Genomic DNA, 23343 nt, shown 5'->3' on the forward strand with positions numbered 1-23343 from the left:
TATATATATATACACACCTATATATTTACTTATTTTGGCTTGTAATTAATGTCATTTGGGATCAAAATTGAAAATCCTGTAACTAAGTCAAACAATAAACTCTATGAAGTTGTAGATTATTTATGAAACAAAAGATGAACAATGCAAGCTGTTCAGATTTCAGAAATTTCTGTTTCCTTAAAATGTTGTTATACAAAAACCAATAATGTTACACATCACTTTTTTATTTAATTGCTTTCACTAATGCTGTACTAACTATGTAATTTGAAAAATGTATTATAACAAAATGAAAAATTTGAATTTCATGATGTAATGTTACATATAGTAGTGTATTAGAGTAATCAGTTGTTGCATAGTATTTTATAAAAATCACAATAATTTATTTTATTCTGCTTATGTGCATCTAAATCGTATCTCCGTGACAGTAATATGTAAATGTGTTTAGGTAAATATAACATGGATATGGTGGACGAAATGTGATCGAAATACTATCATACACACTTCTTGGAAAAACCCTAATGGACCTGAATAAAGGATATAGTTGAGGAAAATATAGTAGGCCTAACACTATTAACTTATGACAAGTGTAATTAATTATAATCCTGTTTCACCAGGGTAGAAAAATTGTTCACATCATAACAATTGTTCTAACAAATTACTTATACAAATTTGTATTCTGACCCACTACTGTGTTTGTTGTGTCCCAGCCAGCCTTATTAGATCTGGATTGAGGGAAATATTTCAATGGCAGTGAATGTGGTGGACAAAGTGTGGTTAAAATACTATTATACACTCTTCTTTTGGAAAAAATCCTAAAAGACTAAATAAAAATATAATAGGCCTGATAAGAATTAATTCTGATAAGTATAATCATGCTTTGCTTGCTTAAAAAATGCATTCACGCTTTATTAGCTATTGTTGTAACAAACGGTTTATATAAATAGTGTCCTGAAACACTTGCAGTAAGTAAATTTTGAATAATAATAAATAAAAAATCTATAAATGAAAATAACCTAGTTAAACACAGCCTCTGGGCCTTAATGATACATTATACAAAGTGAACACTTGTTATTTTGCTCCAATGTGAACAAATGTCAAATTTACTGCCCAAAACATGGAGGAAGTGCACTAAATAGTTTGCTCACACAGGGGGATAATCATTCTACTGATAATTAATAAGACTGTAATGTGTTGTAAGTTTGTTAGTTTAAATATATATATAAATAGTCTCTGAAAAAAACAGTTGCTTAACTTTCTTTGGCTGCTATAGTAAAGGGACATATTTTCCTGAATTCCTCTGAGTAATGTAGCTATAGGTAGTCTGCACTATACTTTTCAGTCGACAAAGTAATTTATAATATTCTTGTTATTTTACATGTCATATTAATTTAAGTCATTTTTACCATAAGAGTAAAGGTAAACTACTGCCATGATAATTTCATCTTCTATATGTAGGCTTTTTTTTTTATAATACTAAAGTTATCTATGTGTAATATTTTATTTGATAAATTGTGTTATCTTTGTGTGCACACACATGAGTTGTGTATGTTGTGCACATACATGTGTGTGTGTGTCCTTGTGTATATCTGTATAAATACTTTGCATTTATTCTTATAAAGTATTGGTGGTGATGATTTTGAAGATGTAGAAGAAGAAGAAAATTTAGATGAAGTGGATCAAAATGAAGTAAGTGGTTTGTAGTTCATTATTTTCATTGTAATATGTTTATTACAAAGATACTTGTCAATATAAAACCCATTAATTGTACATATTGGTGAATAGCTTTGCTTTAATACTAATCAACACAGTGTAGATAAAAATTACACCACCAATCAAAACATAAACAATAATAACCTTGAAATAAATTGGATTCACTCAAAAATGCAATTGCGATAAAAAGAAAATTAAGAAAAGAAAAATTACAAAGTAACACTAAAGGCTTTAGCAGTTCACTGCTCCTAACAACTGTACTTTGTCTTAAAAATAAACAGGTTGTCAAAAAAAAAGACATTAAAAGCCACCCAATTTTACCTCCTTTATTCTCATCTATTGATTCTCAGAATAGATATTTTTCTAATAAATAAATTTTGAAATGATTATTAAGCTTGATTTTAATCAAATGTGAAAAATTCCATTTAAGAAAAACAGGCCATGAACTATATTCCAAATTATGGCAAAAGTATAGACAAAAGGAACATTATATATATATTTTTTCTGGCTTGAAAAGATCATCACTTGAAACATTGCGAAGAAATCAAAATACAAACATAATTTGTTTTTGAGGTGATTTAACTCCAAAAGTCTAATTTCTTTATTTTGTCACCTTTGCATTTTTTTACTTAATATAGATATACAAAAACACAGAGCAATATTTTTAGTAACAATACTTTAAAAAAAAAGCACAAAAATACGTCAAAGTGGTTGTAATCAACAAATGAAACCCTTAGATAAGAAACAAGATTGACACTTGACATCACTAGCATTATGAAATTGTTGTTACTCATAATTAACTTACCACGTTTATAGTCCTCCTTATATTCAGGAGTTTCACTTTTGAATACTAGAATCTCTTATCATTAACCTCATACAGAAGATGAACATGCTACCACTATGTCTTCAGTTGTAAAAATGTAAAAAAAGTAATATAGCATGAACTTTGATCAATCATAACTACTTTAATAACATTGTTGTAAAATCAGACAATCATTTCATGTCTTATACTGATTGTTAAAATTCACTATTATTATAATCACTTTGTAATATATCTTCTTTTTAAAACTGTCAGTTTCTCTTCAGTTTGTTTATATAATGTACATCCCAATTAACGTGCCCCCGAGTGGCACAGAATCATGTCTGCGGACTTACGATGCTAAAAATCAGGTTTTAATTCCCATGGTGGGCAAAACACAGATAGCCCATTGTGTAGCTTTGTGCTTAGTTACACACAAAATATTTCCTTAGGGATATTAAGGACTAGAAAAATTCTGAGCCAGTATCAAGTTGTTATATGTTACTGCCTTACTCAGAGATTAACTACAATATAACAAAAAAAGAAACATTAAATTTCAGTATATATCCTGAATCTTTTATTCTTTGGTAATTTTATTTTTGTATACATGGTCCTTCAGTGAAATTTGACATTACATTTTTTTGTCTTTTATAATGTAGGATTTTGTTTTTTAGAAGTAAACATTTATTTTTTGTTAGGGGCTAGTGTGAAAATATGAAATTGTCAGCTTTGACAATGGAAATACAGTCTGAAGTTATTCTTGCATCATTATTAAAAATACTACCTGGAAAAACTGAATGTTTTTCTATGTATAAGTTAATAAAATGTTTCTGTGTGGTAACATACATAGTTATAATAATTATTGAACTTTAGATTTTACAGCAGAAAAGTTGTTTTATAATCTGTGTCTATGAAACTTTAATAAAACAATATTCTTCAATGGTTATACAAATCCTTAACATTTCTTTTTTGTAACTCCTACTGTACAATAATCATTACCATTGTGGTTATTACTCATTATACATAGTGGAGAATAAGCATTAAAACCAATTAGTTTTAACTATGTCAACTAAGTTCTAAGATAGCACATTTTGGGAAGATGAGTGAAATGTTTTGTTTTCAATTTTAACAGGTACTGGGCATTCATTTCATCCACAATTTGAGGAACATTGTTATAAGAATATTTCATACATTTTTAACAATAGACCATCCCTAAACAATTCATAAGAATAAATAGGTAACTTAACCCTCTTGCTACATTTTAGTTACTTTTATAATAATAAATAAAGAATACACATTAAAAACAAGAAATAATGTACTTATATGCAAAAAGCAGACAATGTCCTATAACTATCACAGTTTTTCTGGGTTTCTAAGTGACAAGAGCCATTAAAAATACAGCTGAGCTTGTCATTGTGTTTCCCATAGGAATAACGTTTGAACTTGAAGCAAAATAGACAATTCTCTGTACAGAAAACAACATAATATAATATGTAATATGATAGATTATAACCTTGGCTTTGTAATTGCTATAAGTAATTTAGTATTAAGTGTCAGAAAGAACTGTTGGTAATTTCTGAAAGAAAGGATGTTGCAAGAGGGGGTCTGATTTTCTGTTTTATTGCTCTTAACTGAATAATGTTGAATGCTATGACAACATTCAAATGAGTAGTTTGTGTTAAATTTTGTACTTCTTGGAAGGGTGGTAAATAAAGTAGAGAAGAGGGGATACCTAGAGATCAAATTTCACAATTCTCATACTATGGTAAATTCAGTTGTTTTTTTTTATATTATAATATGATTTTATTTGCTACATTTTTATACTAAGTATATTCATGATAAAAAGTAGTTTAATTAAATTTTAAATATAACTCAATAAAACCTTGTGACATGCAAAGAAAAGGATGTCCTTAGCGAGAAGGTTAATACTGAATCTGTAACATATATGCAGTGCTTTTAAATGAAACATTAGTTAATTTATTACTTAGTTCAGATAGCATTTGTTTTATCCAAATCAAAATTACTATATGCATACTGAAGAGTAAAAGTCAGGAATGTATTTTTTTTTACTAAATAGTTATTATCCATTAAGATGTGTTTATTTCTGAAATGCTTTCTGATATTTGTAGCATTCCCTTCATTGGATACTTCAGAACCAGTAGAACTTTCCTCATGGTCCCTTGGACCATCCCATTTTCCTCAATTCCCGTAAGTTTTGGAACTGGTGGTCACTCAAGGAGACTACTCTCCATATCCACATCCTGGTAACCTTGACAGTTCATTGTATCCTTTCTACCCTTTCCTGCAGAGAAGAATGATTTTGGTTCTTTCTGCAATTCCACTATCATCAGCTTTATCACCTAGAAAGGGGGAACCACGTACCTATCTATGTCTGGCCAGTCTCTGGATTTCTTGTACTGGGCCAATGACCTTGGCATAACTATTCTGATGGGTCATGTTCTCCGAGTTCTGATTCTTTTGGCCAATCTCTTATTGCTTCCCCACTAGGTTCTCTACAGAGTGGTCTCTTCTTACTCAAGTTTTTCTGTGTGTGTGTGTATTCTCAACTGGGAACACTGCATATTTGTATGTGTTTCCCATTCACTGGTATGCCACACTTTCTTCCTTTTAGTCTTCTGTTCTTCACCCTTTAGCTGTGGAGATAGCTGCTTTCAGTCAAGATCAGAAGGGTCTTCACATATATGCCTACCCTCCAATTTGCCTCATCTTCTGGGTCTTTTCCCTTATCCAGACCAAACCTTGTTGTGCTCTGCTGGTTTTTCTATATTGGCCACTCAGATGCATTTCCCTCTGTTCTGTTCACTCCTCAGTCACCTGCGATCTGACATTTTACCATCCAGATATCTTCACATTCCTTTTTTCAGAGTGACTTTTGTCCCATCACAAGTCTCGGCTCAGGGGCTTGCCCCTAAATGCCTACCCTCTGTTCAGACTCGTCCTCTTCTGGGTCTTTTCCCTTATCTAGACCCCTCCTTCTTGTGTTGACTCTGGCATAGTTCTCTCTGCTCTGGACCTACACAGAGCAACAGACCCTGCCCCTTTCTCTGTCCTATTCACTCCTCTGTCCACAACAATCGGTCGTTTTTCATCCCTACATCAGCATGCTCTATCTTTCTATGTGTTTTTTGTTCAGTCTTGTGCCTTAGCTCATGTCGCATCTTTCATTTTGATCTTCTTCCCAGGGATTCCTCCCTCCTTTACTTCTTTTCCTTCACCTGTCCCAGCTCTTCATCTGGTTGTTTGTTCAGGGTTTGTCTGTTTCAACTGTTGCTATTTATAGAGATGCCCTGTTGAACCCCCTTCTTTCTCCCTCTTCCAGAAAGTTTCTCTTCCCCAGATTGTTCCATTCCTGTCTGGTTCTCCCTTTGAACCTATTGCAATTTGTTCCTTGTAAGATATTTCATTTAGGACCTCAATCATAACCTTCTGGCATGTGGTCTTTGTCATTTTGATTTTTATGCTATCCTTTACCATTTTGTTGTAGGTTTTTTTGTTATCTGGAGCTGGCATTCCTTCCCTGGGCTTTAGCTGCCCAGGTAGGTTGTTTTGCCTTTTCTTCTCTTTCCTTCCCTTCCTTTTCCCACCTGCATTCCCATTCATTTCCAGATCATCTTCTTTGTCCAGTTCATTCCCTGCTCTGTTGTTTGACTCATAATGTTGTTCTTGTTCCTATCTCATTGTTCCATGGCATTTCTGTTTCCCCTTATCTTTCTCCTATTACATTCATGGGTTGGGTTCGTCAACTCCTATAACTGGTGTATTTGGATGTGCTCCTGGCCAGTTGCCATCTACATATTGTTTAGTCACACCTAATTTGTCATTTAACTCTGTATTTAGCTGCTTGATACCACTGTCGTTTAGAGGGGATTATTCAGGCCAATATATGGACAACTCCCTATAATTTTGTTGCTCTTTCTCTGTACAACTTTGCTGTGTCTTCCTCGAGCAGATATTGTCTTACCTCCTGTGGCAGTTTTACATGTCTGTTCGCCTGTGACTGGGTTATGTTGTCATATTTTATTTTTTCTTTTATCATTGCCTGTACATCACATTTTAGGATCCCACTTGGTGGCAGGTGTTGTCTGGTCAGGTATGCTGAATTTTATATCTTAGCACTATATCTGTATACTTTTCTAATCCTCACTCTGGGAATGGAGTGTTTTTGTAAGACCGCCGGACACTTTTCCAGTGGTGTAACTGTATCTATATACCACATTTTTTATTAATATCTATCTATATATATATCCTGAGGATCGTCACTCATGAACCTCATGAGTAAAGCACATGGGGATTTTTGCCCATCCTTACTGACCCATGATTTTTACAATCCGCGTCTTTCTGCTTTCCAAAATAGGGACTGTCTCCAATGGGTTGTTCCTACGGGCCCCACAATATATCTTCCCCATTTCTTCTAGTGGAGCATGGGAGTCCTTGCCACTTCCAGTTTACAGTCACTGGAACAGTGGACCATGTAACTTTTCTCATGAGTGGGTTTTGTACAATAACGCAATCTCATAGCTGTATGTACTCACATGATAAGAAGAGGGCTATTGTCATTATGGTGCATATTATACACACAATATGACATAAAACCTATTATGCATAACACTTTCACTGGATGTTTTCTGCCCAGATGGACCGTACTTTGCATAATCTACTATATACCAAGGTGTTTCCCCCGGATGTTTTTGCCTGGGTGGACCTCGCTTGGCTATCTTTATATCAGTCCAAAGTGCTTTCCCTGGATATTTCTGCCCGGGTGGACTGCACTTGTTGATTTTCTCTATCGTTGCTATGCTGCATATTATACACACAATATGGCATGAAATCTATTATGCAAGGTGCTTCCACTGAATGTTTTCTGCCTGGGAGTACTGCACTTGGCCTATTCATATATGTTCCTTTAGCCCTAGCCACATATTCATTTCCACCCTACGTATCTTATCTTCTTAACTGGGTGAAGAGCTTACCTCTTCCAGAAGTAGTGCTATACCCCACAGGAGTGCCTTGTATTTTAATTGTGGCAAATCTGATTCTTTTTATAGTGGTCACTCTCCATTTGATTAATTGTTTTTGCACCTTCACTAGCCCCTCCACCTTTCCAATGTGGGGTTCTAGCTATGGCAGAGGTAATGGAGGTAGTACCATTTCAGAAGTTAACATTTTATAACACTAAAAATGTATTTTTGATGGGTAATTAAACTCCACTCACACACTTCCCACTCTTCCTCCCCATTGATTTGTTGGTGTTTTTTTGGTTGGTATACGCCAATTCTCAAAAGTTAGTATTGTGCCATTAGTATTGATGGCGCAATGGGATTGGTGAATGGTTATCACATGGTCAGCACATGTTGCTGCAATGATGCAAAAAATATAGGGTATAAAAGGGTGCACTTTTAAAAAGTTTACCAATACCTAGAGGGCAATTGAAGGTCCAAAATGTATCAGAAATACATTTTCAGTGTTAGAAAATGTTAACTTTGGAATAATTTATGCTATTGTGAATTCTAGCAGGGTGTAACGAAATGAATATATGCTGGAAGTGCAATCCTTTAGCACCTTTGGAATTCTGGGTCATTGTTTGATGCTACTTGTGCAGCTTTATTCAAAAAACTATATGAACTAAAAAGTTGCTTATTTTAGTTCAGTGGTTTTTCGTTTCTTTACCACATTACCTACCCACAATGGTTATGAGTGGACATTTTGAAATGTCCTAGATACTCATTCTACTATTGCTGAATTCAATCATTTCTTTTCAAAAATCTGATATCTTTGTAGTTTCATTATTCCAATTGAATGTTTAGCATGGGATTCACATGCATTTGAGATGTTGCTAAGAGTATATATGTTGAAATATCTTGCACCAAATAACCATTCTTGACAGAAATTCCATAGAACCTTAACTCCAACATGTATGTGTGTGTGTGTGGAGAGAGAAACAAAAAAAGAGTAGTTACAACAAAAGGCAAACTTTATTAAAATAATGCTAGACAACAACAATGGTTTTGATAATAAAAAAAAAGAAAAAATTGCACAGCTTTGAACTGCAATAGAAGATTTATTCAAGTTTCAAACATCTGTACATATTTGAGTGACTTAGAAAAATACCATTCTTTGTGCATGTTTGATTAAAATATAGATGTATAATGTTATGCTTCTCTTATGTTTTCTTGAATATAGGAAGAAAATATAGATATTCTTCCATCCTCTGAACAACAGCCTCAGCAGAACCAGAAACGCATCACAACTGAATACATGACAAAGTTTGAACGTGCTAGAGTGTTGGGTACACGAGCACTACAGATTGCGTAAGTACCTATATTTTGAAAAAATTAGTTTTTTAGGTAAGAATCTTGTAAAGTATTTTATCATTCCTAATTTTCTGCTGCATACCATTTGAAAATAATTCATATATATGTTTGAAACATCTTTTTTTATTTATTTTTTTGTAATAGTTTATTTGATTAGTTCATTCGAATTCTGGAAATTAGATAAATGCATTTCAGTATTTTTTGTACCACATTTTTCTTCTAACTTTTGCAACTTTTTCTGTCAATTTTACATCAACACTGTTTTTTGTTTCTTTTTATTATATTTTAGGCTGTGATTTCCGAGATTATATTTATGTATTTGTTTATTTGATATTTAGGTTATTTCTTGTGGTACAAAACTTGGTGATTAGTATGTTAACAATATGTGGGCATTCTGTGAGAGTTTTCTTCATAAGTTTTTATATGAGTAGATATGCTCTTAAGGATCAGTTATTGAAATGTAAAGTAAGTAATATTTTTGAATTCCGAAACAATACTACCTTCTCTCACACTAAGCTATCTCGACCTTCATTTGCCCTCTAAGCATTGCTAAAACATTTTTTGCTAATAGCGCACAAGTCTATTATACCTCCTTATTTTCACGCCTTTTCAGAATGTTCATATCATGTGACTACCTTCCACCAATCATACTGTGCCTCCTATACTAGTGCAGGTAATTCCCTTTACTATTCTAGCACAATCCTCTCTTTGTCAGTTGGCATTACAGTGTATAGATGTGTGTTTACTTGTGCTTGAATTTTTGTTGTGCTTGCATTACAGTCCTTTACCAGTTTAAACGTAAAGTGTTTGCTTTCGAATTTTAATTTTGTTTTTCGAAGAATTTTTCCATAATTTGAAATATGAATTTCAGTTTTATGGTGGCAGATGACGAAGTTCCCTCCATTATTGAATTTGTAATGTCATTGGTTCTCAACAAGGTAGGTTGACAGTATCTACCGAGGAAGTTCAAGTCTTAATTCACAGCGAGTTGGACACTTTTGCTTGGCAGTCAGTTCATTCTTCCCATCCTCCTGAATATGCTTCTGAGGAAGAATTTATTCAGGGTAAAGAATAATTTGGACTCAATTTTTCTGGCTGCAGCCTTTTTTGGTCAGTCACATCAGGAGAGTTTGTCGACTTTGCCTTTCCTATACCTTATAGATCAGGTACATCAAATTTTAAATGTTTCACCTTAGCCCTTGATTCCTCTCTTACCTTGTTGGGTAAAGAACCTTGTTCTGATTATTATGTTTTTCTCTGTCACTCAACATCCGAGTTCATGCCCAACGTTTTGCTGTCGGGTGTAGGTATGCCCTGTCCCCACCTCATGGTGGATGGACCAATATTCTTTAGTTTACCAGCAGGCCTCAAATCTCTTTTTGGATTCCTAACATCTGGATCCTCTCCTCCCCCTTTGAGGCTTTAATCAATCCTAATTTTCTAGGATTCGTCTTACCCTGACCACCCTTTTGCGTATTAATTCCTCATTACAGTTGTTGTCTCAAGCCTCTCGCCAGTCAAGTCACCTGATCCGTTTTCTGAGAAACTCAGAACCCTTCCAAGGTCTATTCTGGCTTGTTTATCAACATCTTTGCTGTCTCTCAACACCTGGTTATTATATCATTGGGATTTGCTGGGGAGAGATGCATTACTTCAAGGGGTGCATCTCCCCCTGTATTTTTTGTGGGATCTTCATCAGGCCCAGTTTCTGTGTAACACTATTTTTGGGGGTTGACCTAAGTCTTTGGGGTCTAGGGTTGATGTGGTAAGACTACATTCCTCCTTGGTCTCCTTGGCATCTCGTTTGTCCTGTCCAGCTGCTCCCAAGCTTCACCAGTTCAAGTTCCCCATGACCCTTCTTCCTCTACCCACCCCTTAACCTATTCCACGAGTTCTCATCATTACTCTCGATTTTGCTGTTCCTACAGTGGCCAGAGGTATAGGTGATGGAATGTATTTTCCAAGGAAGATGGGGCCTGGTTGTGACTGTTCTGAACTGTTTTGCATATCTTCATGATGGAAGAGGGTCTTTGCTTTCAGTTCAGGTCGCCTCCCCCTTATCCTCTTCCTCGGTTTCCTTCTCTCCTCCTAAGGATCATGCTCTGCTAAGTCAGTTTGGGACCTCCAACACAAAGGAGCTATCAAACAGGTTGTGCCTACTCATCCAGGATTTTATTTCTACTTGTTGTCTCCAAAAATATGGGAGATTGGAGACCCATCACAGAGCTGTCCCGGCTGAATACCTTTCTGGAGACATCCTGGGTCACAGTCCTACCTATCCCTTCAGTGGGTTTTTCCTGGGAGTCACAATGACCAAATTCAATGTGACAGATGCCTATTTTCATATTCCATAACTCCAGGGTCACATTGTTTCCTTAAGTTCATCCACAATGGCTGTGTCTTTCAGTTCCATGCACTGCCATTTGGTCTGGCTTCAGCTCCTTGTGTTCTGTCGAGTGGTTCACTCATTTACTTGTTGTCTTCATCCGCTGGGTCTTTGGGCTCATCATCATATGGATGACTGGCTTCTGCTTGCCCCTTCCTAGGCCTAATCAGTCTCTCACACATGATTGCTTCTTCGAGAAGCTGCTCGGGTGGGGTTTCTTATCAAGTTGGAGAAGTCCCTTCTAACACCTACACATTATCTTATTCATTTAGGGGTGCTCTTCAATTCCTATTTCATTCAGGCTCGGCCTTCTCCACTTTGGCTCAGGGATTTGGAGCAGGAATCAAGTTCTGTTTTTTGTGTTTTCAGATACTCTACCTCCTGTACTGGGCCCATGATTACAATATAACCAACTTATCATGTCATGTTCCTGGGTTTATGAATCTGGTGACCGACCAATTGTTTTGTCCCAACAAAGTTCTACCTACGGAGTGCTCCCTTCTCCCTTAGGAACACCACATATAGATGTGTTTGCCACTTACTGGAATGCCAAACTACCTTCTTTGTGGTCTCCTGTTCCACACCCCTCAGCTGTGGGGGTGAAATCATTCAGTCAGGACTGGGGGGCCTTTGTCCATTGTCCAAACCACTCCTTGTCATGTTTTGCTAGTTGCTCCATATTGGCCAGCTCAGGCATGTTTCTCTCTGCTTTGGCCCATACTTTTCCATTCCTTTCGTGTTATTCATCATCGACATCCTTTTGACCCTTAAGACCTATTTCCTTCTCCTACTAGCATGTGGTTGTCTTTGTTCTGATGTTTACGCCATTAATGTTTCCTGTGTCCTTTACCATTCCTCCTACATTATCCTTTATCAGATCAGGCCTTCCTTCCTAAGACAACTGCTGCCAATGAAGGTTGTTTCTCCTTTTTTTTTCTATTTCCTTACTGTCCATTTCCTATCTGTACTGATGTTCAGATCCGGATCGTCTTCACTGTTCTGTGCATTCCTTGTGTATAATACTGTCTCCTTTCGTGGCTGTCGTTCCTGCCTATTTATTTCCTGGAATCCTTGTTTTCCGAGAGCTATCTCTTGTTAGCTTTACTGTCTGGGTTCGAGTACTTCTACAGCTATCATATTGTGACTTGTCCCTGGAAGGTTGCCAGCTGCACAGTGTTTCATCACACCAAATCCATCACTTAACTATATCTTTAGCTGTTTGAATCCATCAATCTTTGGGGGAAATAATTCAAGCAAGTATGTGGTCAATTCCCAATACATTCATAGCACACTATCTGCACGATTTGGCTGTGTCTTTCTCAATTGGATATTGACTGAGATATTGACCTGTGATTATATTTCATCTTTTTCAGTTGATATACATCCCCACTGACCTGTAATTTGTGCAAACTGGGTCTTTCTGCTTTTCAAAATTTCAGACATCCATTGCAAAATTTCCAGTGTGTCATTCCTCCAGACTCCCCAATGTGTATTCTCTCCCCCCCCCTTTTTTTTTTCTTGTAGTAGAGCAAGGGTGTCCTTACCACTCTGGTTCCCAGTCGCTACAGTGGTGGATCATGGAATTTTCTCCTTGAGTGGGGTTATACAATGAAAGAAATCAAACTCATATACTTATAAGTACCTACTCAGCAAGAAGAGGGCTGTTGTAGTGATAATTATTGAATAGGCAATAACATACTATTCTCGATCCAAAACATTTCCCTCAGATGTTTTGACTGGACTGATCTCAGTTGTTGATTATGATATACATGCTTATGCAAGGTGCTTCCACTGGATGTTTCTGGCCAGTTGGATTGCACTTTCTCAATAGAATCCCAAGGCACTTCCCCTGGATGTTTTTGCCCAAGTTGTCTGCACTTGGCATAATTTGACATATTCCCAGGCACTTCCACCAGATGCTTTTTGCCTGAGTGGACCTCACTTGTTGTATTCCTAAACAATTTATGATGCTTTAGCCCTATTCACCTATGTCTATATCACATTATCTGGCATCTTTCTATGGCTTTTTATTCCTATATCACATACTATGATCTACTACATATGTGGATGAATAATGTACTATCTATTGATAATGGGCTGATTCCAAATTAACTGACCAAATATCATACTCAATACTTATGTATGATGCTTCCCCTGGTTTTTTATGTTTGTTTGTTTATTTATTCAAGGGGATGATCACTTTTGTTGCTAACAATATCCTCGATAAGACATCATTGGGCTTGTTCCAGTGTGCCCCAGGACTCTTCCCTTGGCACATAATTCTTCAGGCCCATTGTAAATTAGATACTAGCTCATTTCGTATGTCCACTGTATGCTGATTCACGCCATAGTTATACTGCACTGCTCCAAAGCAAAGTGCTGTACATCTTTTTCTTGAGCATGTGATGCCTGCCTCATACATTCCCCCTTGTATATTACTATTTCTTTACTGGGCAAGAAGCATATCCATTCCAGAAGTAGTGCTACACCCTACAGGTGTGCCTTACTTTTCTTTTTCTGGCAGACCTGTTCTTTCTTAGGTGGTTGTTATCTACTTATTTGAATACTGTCTCAATTTCACCTGCCCCTCCAGTTTTCAGTGTGGGATTCTATCATTGGGTGAGGAGAGGTAGTACCATTTCTAAAGTTAACATTTTCCTACACTGAAAATTTATTTTCTATAGGTACTTAACCTTCTCTTACCCACTTCCCACCTTTCCACCCCACTAATATGCCAGTGTTTTAGTTTGTAACTGCCAATTCTCGAAACTGAGGATTGTGCTAGATTAGTAGAGGGGGAGCTACCTGCAATAGCATAGGTGGTGCAGTATGATTGGTGGAGAGTAGTCACATAATATGCACATGTTCTGAAATGGTACAAAAACAAAGGTGTGCTATTAGCGAAAAATGTTTTAACTATTCTTACAGGACAAATCAAAGTCAAGAAAAGTTTTGGGTGGGAGGATATAAATATCTATCAGAAATACATTTTTGATGTAAGAAAATGTTAACATCTGTTGTTAAGATGATAAAAATTGTAGAGGTGTAAAAATTAATATGTGTACCCAGTGTTTTGAATTCCTAAATGAACAAGAAATTACAGGAAATGCTTGAAATACTAAAACCTTTAATTTGTTAATTAGGATGTGTGCTCCAGTTATGGTGGAATTGGAAGGTGAAACTGATCCACTACAAATTGCAACAAAAGAGCTGAAGTAAGTGTTTACATGTTAGAAAATTTTAATTTCTCAAAGAAATGACTGTAAATTTACATTTTACTTAGTGTGTGTTTCTACCTTTCTATAAGTGTAAGCAGTGAAAGTCTAAAGCAAATATTTTTTCTTTCTCTGTAGCAAAGACACAATATACTTATATATGATGAATATTATAAAGGTTTTTCGTGTAAAGAGAGATGTGTTTGTGTGTGTATTACATACATTTATACACATATATGCTCGTGTATACATGTATGTACGACACTGAAAAAAAAAGCCTCTTCAACTGAGATTGTGTATTTTGGATGTATATATTTCAAAGCTTTCTCAATGTGTTTTTAATATACATCACAAGTTTTTAACTTAACATCAAAAAAGTATATTTAATCAGCTATATCAGGTTGATTAGTAGTTCCACTGTAAGTAGGTAGCTTGCTCTATTCGAAAGTTAACATTATGTATTTACTCAGAAAATTATAGTTTTTATGCTCTTCTGCTTTTTTAACATTGTCCAGAAAAACATCTTTACAACTTCAAATACATATTATATTCGTAGTTAGTTTTATATAAAAACAGCAGGTAACATTTAAAAAATACAAAAAAGCAACCACAACTGCATAATTAAAATGTGGTATTTTAAATGTTAATTTCATTTACATTATTTTCTGTTGTGTTAATCCAATTTGTTGGATGACAACCAGTTAAAGTGTAAACAATTAACATGTAACTGTAATCTGGCACAGTTCATTTTCTTGCATTAGAAGGGAAGCAATCACATAATATTTGTATCTTATACCCTCTTTATTCCCTGTTTGTATAATCATTTCCAATACTCATTATACATGTTAAAAATATTTAATACAAATATCCTTAGAACCAAAATTGTAGCTTCTTTAGGCTTTAGTCCATATAGAATGCCCAATGAATCATAAAACAAACTGTACCCTACTAATATTCACCACAATACATTACTTTTTCTCTTGCATGTTTACCACCGATAAGATGAATTTTCACAGCTAATTCATTTTAGGTTTACCATTTGCTACTTGAACAAGAGATGTATGTTCATACAGGTGTTTATCTTCAGCTATATAGTTATGATTGTACCTATCACTGTCTCTTTTTTTTTCTTATACGATGTTTAGAATTTTATCTAAAACTAGAAATTGTGGCTTTATTTTTATTTATTGAGTTTTTTATTAGTATTAATAATTTGTTTTAATTTTAAACTTATTATTTTATTTTAAATTCAGCTTCTTAATTATGGATCTTCATTACAATTTGAATGATTGAGAACCTACTACAATTCAAATGGATGCTGGCTGATCTGATTGTTATTCTCATCCATTTTGATTAATTCATTAGGGATAATTAGTTCAGAGGAAGGTTTTAGTATTGTTACAGTACTGAGGTACATTTTTCAGGACTTAGATCTTCTTCAAGAACATCATTTTGAAACTATTTCTGTTTGTTAGTTATTAATTCCAATCATTTTTCTTCCTCATATGATATTTTACTTATAACTAATATTTATTTCTCGATGTATACATAATGGTAGCAGTCCCATGTCTTTAGCAGATCATGTATCATTTGTTTTTTTAACAATGATGATTAAAGGCCAGTGAACTTTGACAGGATTCCTTTCTCTCACTAAAACTGTGATTATCCTCATCCTTTTTTATTTGATTTTGTCTTGGTTTTATGTACACTACAAATCTGCTAACCAAAATTACATGAGCATTAAAATTGTGATGTATGACATATTGGGCTTGCTTGTAGATTGCATTTCCTTGTATTTTTTTTTTCATGGTGTGTTGTCATGTCTCATGGTGTTGTACTTGAGACTTCTGGGTACAAAAGGAGCTGTTAATTCTTTCATACCTTGATGAATGAAGTCTGCCTCAAAAGCAAAATTACACCATTGAATTAGAAAAAATTATATAGAATGAACTTTTATTCAGTTTCCACACTAAAAAAAAATTAGTGTCAAATTTTTTCAATAAAAAGTTTGTTTAATTTTATATATAAAAGAAAGATTTTGGATTGATTTCATCATGGTCTCAGTGAAATCATTAGTCTTTGTAAATTTCCTCAACTTTGTTCAGCACAATATAGCATACATAGCCTCCTAGGAAGAAAGTCTTAATACTTTTGAACACAGTACTGCTAAGCTGTCCATATAACATGAATAAAAGTGTAGTTTTATTGAATTTTAGCCAACTGCTTTTTCTCAACCTCTGTTGTCATAATGAGATATAATTGTCTATGTCTGAGCTTCCAGAAATCATAGGCTACTGATCTAAACATGTCATGAAAACTTTTTTTTTTCCTTTTTTTTTAATTCTTCACTGTTAAAGCCAAAAAAAGGCTTTCAGCTCAGTGTAGATTTATGTAGAGATTGGAACAAAGTGATAAAAGCATAGGTTGGTGATATATTGCTAGAAGGAAAGGTATTTATAAACATGGTCCACTATCATTACCATCCTGATTAATGTTTAAAGCTTGTGAAGAGCATGCTATATCATTTTGTCAACCATGTCAAACTAAGTGCTTGCTTGAATAGGCAAAGAAAAATCACCACAAATATGAAAGAAATTAATGAATATAATACTCATTTAAACCTTATTACAGATATTGAATGAAACTTTCTGATTAACAGTATTCAAAAAGCAGTTTACCAATATCTTGGGTATGGTAAAAAATAAGTTATTTTTATATAAGTGATTAAAATCTCAGTGAAACTGTGTTTTATTTATGTTTTTTGAATAAAAAAATGATAAGATTAGCAGGTTTTCGTAGTTAAGTTTTCAAGATTCTATAAGATGGTGAAAGGCTTTTGTAGAACATATTTTCTACTTACTTCAATATTATTTTTAAACCCACCATTAGCAGATACCTACCAGGCCAGACTTTTATCTAAAAATTGTTTCCTTGTTAGCCAGAGCCACAAAAAGGAAATTGGTAAACTGAGATTGAGGTTTCTGTTTTTGGCACATTATAGGACCCAAAAGTACAAAATTATTGGCCAGTTTCAGTTTTACATATTCTCAGTCATTATGTAATTTTTTTCTCTTTTCAAAATCTATTTAATGAGATTTACACAGAGCAATATGGATATCACTAATGCTAAAATTAATGTCCTCACTTTACTGAATTCTCATTACCTCCACTTTCTAATTGTGTTCCAAATTTTTCAGTTCCAAACTCTTCCATTCAGTCTTCTCTTCAGTACCCTTCAGTACAATCAAATTACTAACACTCTCTACATTATATTGGCAGAGATTTCCTCTCTTTTTTTTTTTAATTCTTTTTTAATTTAATTATTTTGCTTTGTGTTCATCCTATTTCCATACTCACTTAATCCTATGGATATAGAAGGGTCAACATGGACATGTCATGACTTTTTACAGAGTTATATACACAATTTAAATAAAACTTTAAATAAGTTCTCAATCTGCTATATTTAGTTTATAGAAACTGGGTTGGTGCAACAACCAACACCTTTCACAGAGAATTAATATCATATAGTATGAGGCTTAATTTTCTGTTCATTTGTTATGTTTATTGAAATATATGCCAACAAACATACCAAATGAGCAAAAAATTGAGTCTTATGTTATATACAATGCCTTGAATAAGTAGTAACATTGTATAAGTACTTATCTTGTATGTGTGTGTATATATATTTACTTTTTTAACAGGTTAAGAAAAATTCCTATTATTGTCAGACGTTATTTGCCTGATGGAAGCTACGAAGACTGGGGTATTGATGAACTTACTATTAATGACTGAGTTTAAAAAAATGTCTGATCATTATTTAACCATGGGTATAATGTAATTCCACATTAGAAATATAAACTTTGATAAGAGGATATTAAAAAGAGACCATGTTATTATCAAAGCACATCCATACACCTTTGAAATATTTAGGCCAGGAGTTTTGTATTTATAGTATTTTATTTTAAACTCTAAAGCAACTTGGCTTACACAAAATAAAGTTCTTTTTAATTCTGTATATATATTGATTCTTTATTATTATTGTTATTCCAATTTAGAATATTTTTAATATTTTGTGTGTGTCTGAACATAGCATTTTGATATGGCTCTCTAAATTGGCAAATCTGGACTATGACTCTTATATCAATAATCCTACTCCTTTCAACCATATGAAGCAAGTTTCCCAATCTTCCTTTTTCATCTCATGTCACATTGATGTGCAACTTATAAGTGGTGAACTATGTGACTAGGTTTCTTAGCAGTGATAGTTTTGAACTTAAGTGGATTATAGATTTGGTGATTATCTCAAATGGTGATCAACAAGATTTACTAAAGGAAGTGGAGGTTGTACATAATTATCTCAGATATGGCTTTGACCAAAACCTCAGGAACTCCAGTGATATTAGTTGTAGATCTCATGATATTTACCATGACTTGTTATTTGAAGAGTGATGATCACAGTGGCAGTGGTGTTGATTGCTTGTGATACATACATTTTACTTCTTTGATAATGTTGAACGGCTTCTGTTGGACCCCAACAGTGATTCATCTAGAATTCATGTAAAAAAGCAAAACTCTTCATGAGCCATCATCATAAGGTAAAGACCCAGAAACTTGTGGTTAAATACAATGAAAGATGGGTAAGAAGTGAAGTGGTTACCATATGCAACTCTTGTAGTCATGACTTCAAGACAAATCAAGAAGGTGGTGGAGTAATATGAAAAAGGGGTATTAGACAGAGCTCTAGGCTTGAGTCATGTGACTTGGACTTGAGCTGTAATTTTTTTTACTTGTGACTTGACTTTAGACTTGCCCATTATGACTGTTGACTCAACTTAAATGGCTTGTTTACAATCCAAGTAAAAAAATACATTATTGAATTTTCCTTTTAAAAACCTTGGCAAATGAACATCGTGAACATGCTATGTGGTGTTTACATAAACTCCAAAGTGCATGGGTCTAGGATAGCAACAAATTACTGTGTATGTGTGTGTGTACATGTACTGGGGAAGTTTTACAATCTCAGTGTCAGGGTCAAGAATGCTGAAGACAAACAAGGTCCTTGCCCGGACATCGGCTACTTGCAATACATGAGCCTAGGGTTCATGCCATCATGTACAAGTTGTGAATGAGAAGTTAGATTTTGTACTTCTTTAAGTGGTGATAAATAAATTAGAGAAGAGGGAGATGCCTAGGGAAAAAATGTTACATTTCTCGCACAACAGGAAATTCAAGATGTTCATTTAATATTACCTTATAAAATTAAGAACTTAAAACTTGTATACTATTAAAATATGGATTATTAGCTACAATTTTATGTTATACTAATTGGTATAACATGAACAAAAGATAGTTTAATTAAATTTTGAATGCAAATTTGATGACAAGGAACCCACTTTTTAGAAAAAGGTTTGGAGACATTTGACTGGGTAATGAAAAAACTTTATTATAAATGTATAACATTTTGACAAGATTATGTCATCCTCAGATACAAGTAATTTACAGAGACACATGAATATATATATATATATATACAGTATGGAAAAAGAGGTCACATGACCAGAGATTGCTTCACAGCCTAGTATAGATATCTTGGTACCCTGTGGTGTTGATTTAGGGTGGGGTTGTTTTGTTCAATTAAGATAGCTTTCTTTATTCTGTTTTCATTACTGTTTGGTTCTTTGTTTAAAATTAAAGTGTTTTGTATAGATATACTGTGGTTTGTTTGAGTTGCAGTAGTGGTAAACTTGAGAGGGTTTTGTATTATGTTCGGTGAATCTGAAGAAGGTATTAATACATTTAAATCTGTTTTCATAAATAATAGTAAGGAGGATTCTCCTTTGGAAAATCAAATCAAGAATATGGTAAACAAGCAAGGAAAAACAAAATACTTTCTCTAGATCAACAGCAGAGTCAAAGTAATACATGGTTCAAACAGTCTGACTACCTCATGTAACAAACAAAAGTAAATAATATAATGATGACATGGGTTTATCACTGATAAATGGTGGCATGCTTGAGAAAAAATTTATGGTTGAAGAATGTGAGTGTTGATCAATACTGTATAGGAAATTCCAGCAAAAAAAAAAAATTAATAGTGACGTGATGAGAAGCTATTAACAGTATAATAAAAAGGAAGAAAGACAGTAATGAATGATAGTGAGGAAGAAATGATTGGCATGAAGGATCGAATAGAAATACCAAGAAAATATTTGTCTTGGTTTACTTAGATGACCTTGCTGGACTTAGGACTGATGAAAATCACTATGTAATTCTTCACTCAAAATGTCCAAAATATGAAGCTTTACCAATCCCTGTAAGTTATTTCTGCTTTTCTAGATTTAGTGGGAACCATACCCACTAAGCAAACTACAATAATTTTCTCCTGTTAAGTCAGAAATTGCTTGTTAAGTTATTATGAAAAAACTGAAGAAAACGTCCTGTATTACAGACTATATGTGTTTTCATTCATTGACTATTTTTCAGTCAAAACCATATAAATGAAGTTTTGAAGTATTTAAACTGCAAATATTAAGATATAAAATTCACAGTTGAATACGAATTTATATCTGGATCACATTTCTTGGATGCCTTATCATCAGTGAGATAGCTTTGAAATTGAATTATATTTCGAATTGCCTTTTTCAGGGTCATATATTCAGTTTGGCACCATTCTTCATGCAACATTTAGCATTAATTTAGTCAAAGTTTCAGTGAATTTTGCTTAAAGAATTATGAGATGTTTTGCTATTGTGTTTTTTGTGAAATCTTGAAAACAAATTTATTTCCTTTTAAGGATATTATGCCTAAAACTAAAAATAAGCGATTGTTTGTAATCTACAAGTCGACATATCCTTGTGCAGTGGGATATGTACGCTTCACCACTAGGTGGTTGTTTACCTAGAAAATTGAAAACTTCTTAAGCATTTCATGACATGTAATGCTGCTATGACAACTTTGTAATAATTAATGAAGCTGACTATGTACAGCAGCTATTAGGATGTAAGAGAGTCTAGTCACTGCTAAGGGGAAGCCAATTTTAAATAATGTTGGCAAGTCTACTTCTCAAATAGCTGCCTTCCTCATAGTCTATAAACTTAGAGACACTAGCACAGACAGCCTTCAGTTAGCTTTGGGGGAAATTCAGCAAAAACGTTAATCTAGGGAATTTCAAAGATGATATTCAAGAAGACAAACAGAGATTGAATGTTGTAAAGTTAAACCAACCGAAACAACTTCCAGGGCTGGCATTCCTTATACATCTTACCTATTGGCAAACTTTGGCCTTTCCTAAATAAAATTTTTTTAAAGATTATTGTGATTTAATAATACGTAATTAGTGAAGGTACGTTTTTCAATCATTTGTCACAATTATACAATAAACGTTCTCTTAAAGTCTTTATCTTGTTCTTAACAATATATTTGGAACATAATAGTTTTTAAGCATATCCAAGTAGAAAGCAGTTTTCATCCACTTTATGTTTTGCTTACTGACATTTCAATTTTTTAATACAATGCCCATCTATTTAATAAAACACTTGTCAACAGTTTTTGTAGATATATAATACAGGTTACAGTGAATCACATTTAATGGAACTACTCTCCTATTGGTGCAGTAAGTTGTGGTGAAACAGTGCAATTATTAGGCGGATATGCTATTAGTTATGTATTTTAGTAGTTGTACTAAGTCATATAGCTACTGATAGGGCCCCCATGACTTTCTAAACTATTTATGCATCAAGTTGCTTGTGGATTCATGAAATTGTGAATTACAGGGTCGCCCAAAAGATTCAATAAAAATACCGTCAAAATTGCAATTAATCCTCAGTACTAATTATTGGTAGGCCCTAGTTGCATAAAAATGAGTGACTTCAAATAATTTATTTGACTGGTTCCTTCATCTAGATGCAAATGATTTTGTACACTTTGCTACAAGGCTATATTGTGTGATAAATCTTCTGTACAAAGACATTTTATTCAAAAGTTTCATGCTTACTCTCCTGTATAAATATTGTTGACATAGTATTGTATGGAATGTCCCAAAGCTTCATTCCCGCTAGGTTTATTTTTCCAAAATTTATTTTATCTGCTTGTCACAATTACTAGGACCTAATGAGATGAAAATTGTTTAGTGTAATTTTCTATCTTGGGTTTTAGTGTAATTTTGGGTATTGTATTTTAAGGTATAGAACTACGCTAAAAATGTTTGCTCTTTGAACTCTTGTGCCCATTCAATGAATGCCTAATGGTGTACTACAGTATGCCCTGAAAGAAGCACCTGTTTATATCTTACAAGTAACGTGTCTGTCAGATTTGAAACTTGACATAATCATTTAGATTACTTGCTTCACTGGCTGTCTGGCATTTTCATCGCTTTTTCCAACAGTGTTCGTTGTCTTTAGATCTACTAATAACCAGTTTACGAAACACTATAGTCTGTTTAGTACTTGGAAGTCATCGAATAATGCAGTAGATTTCCATTTTTCAGTAAATGTTATTTCTTTTTTTTAAATTTTCGCAGCCCTTGAGATACATTTTATATCCTCCTCAGCATCTTCACATTCCTGGCTTTCTCTAAGGCCCGCAATAATTTGACCAAATAGTTTTTTTCACAGATTCCACTTTTTTTTTTTAATATTCGTAGAGATAAGTTTCTTAAGATACTTTTTTGTATGCTTCCCCGGCTACAACCACATTTTTGACGAGAATTTCGTCAACATCATTCAATGTTACCACTTTATCAACAGTCAAAGAACACATTATTCATTACTTACGTCAATGTCACATATATACACCTGGAAAAAAGTTAAGCACCCCCGTGTTTTTTCAAGTGATTCAGATTCGACGTTCTTGTGACTAATTATAAATTACCATTCAATCTAAACGTGTTTATCAAATGAAATT

At 34.0% G+C, this 23343-nt stretch overlaps 1 protein-coding gene across 1 annotated transcript in view; it reads left to right on the top strand.

Annotated features, from left to right (window-relative positions):
* LOC106463673 (DNA-directed RNA polymerases I, II, and III subunit RPABC2-like) overlaps positions 1 to 18457 on the top strand; it is a 30174-nt gene extending 11717 nt beyond the window's left edge. The window contains exons 3-6 of the mRNA XM_013923733.2: positions 1620 to 1686; positions 8711 to 8838; positions 14371 to 14442; positions 18144 to 18457. Coding sequence (XP_013779187.1) covers positions 1620 to 1686; positions 8711 to 8838; positions 14371 to 14442; positions 18144 to 18234 — 358 coding nt within the window. The 3' untranslated portion in view covers positions 18235 to 18457. The remainder of the gene's footprint in view (positions 1 to 1619; positions 1687 to 8710; positions 8839 to 14370; positions 14443 to 18143) is intronic.
* The last annotated feature ends 4886 nt before the right edge of the window (positions 18458 to 23343 follow it).

Source organism: Limulus polyphemus, unplaced genomic scaffold, assembly GCF_000517525.1.
Source record: "Limulus polyphemus unplaced genomic scaffold, Limulus_polyphemus-2.1.2 Scaffold54, whole genome shotgun sequence".
Lineage (NCBI taxonomy): Eukaryota > Metazoa > Arthropoda > Merostomata > Xiphosura > Limulidae > Limulus > Limulus polyphemus.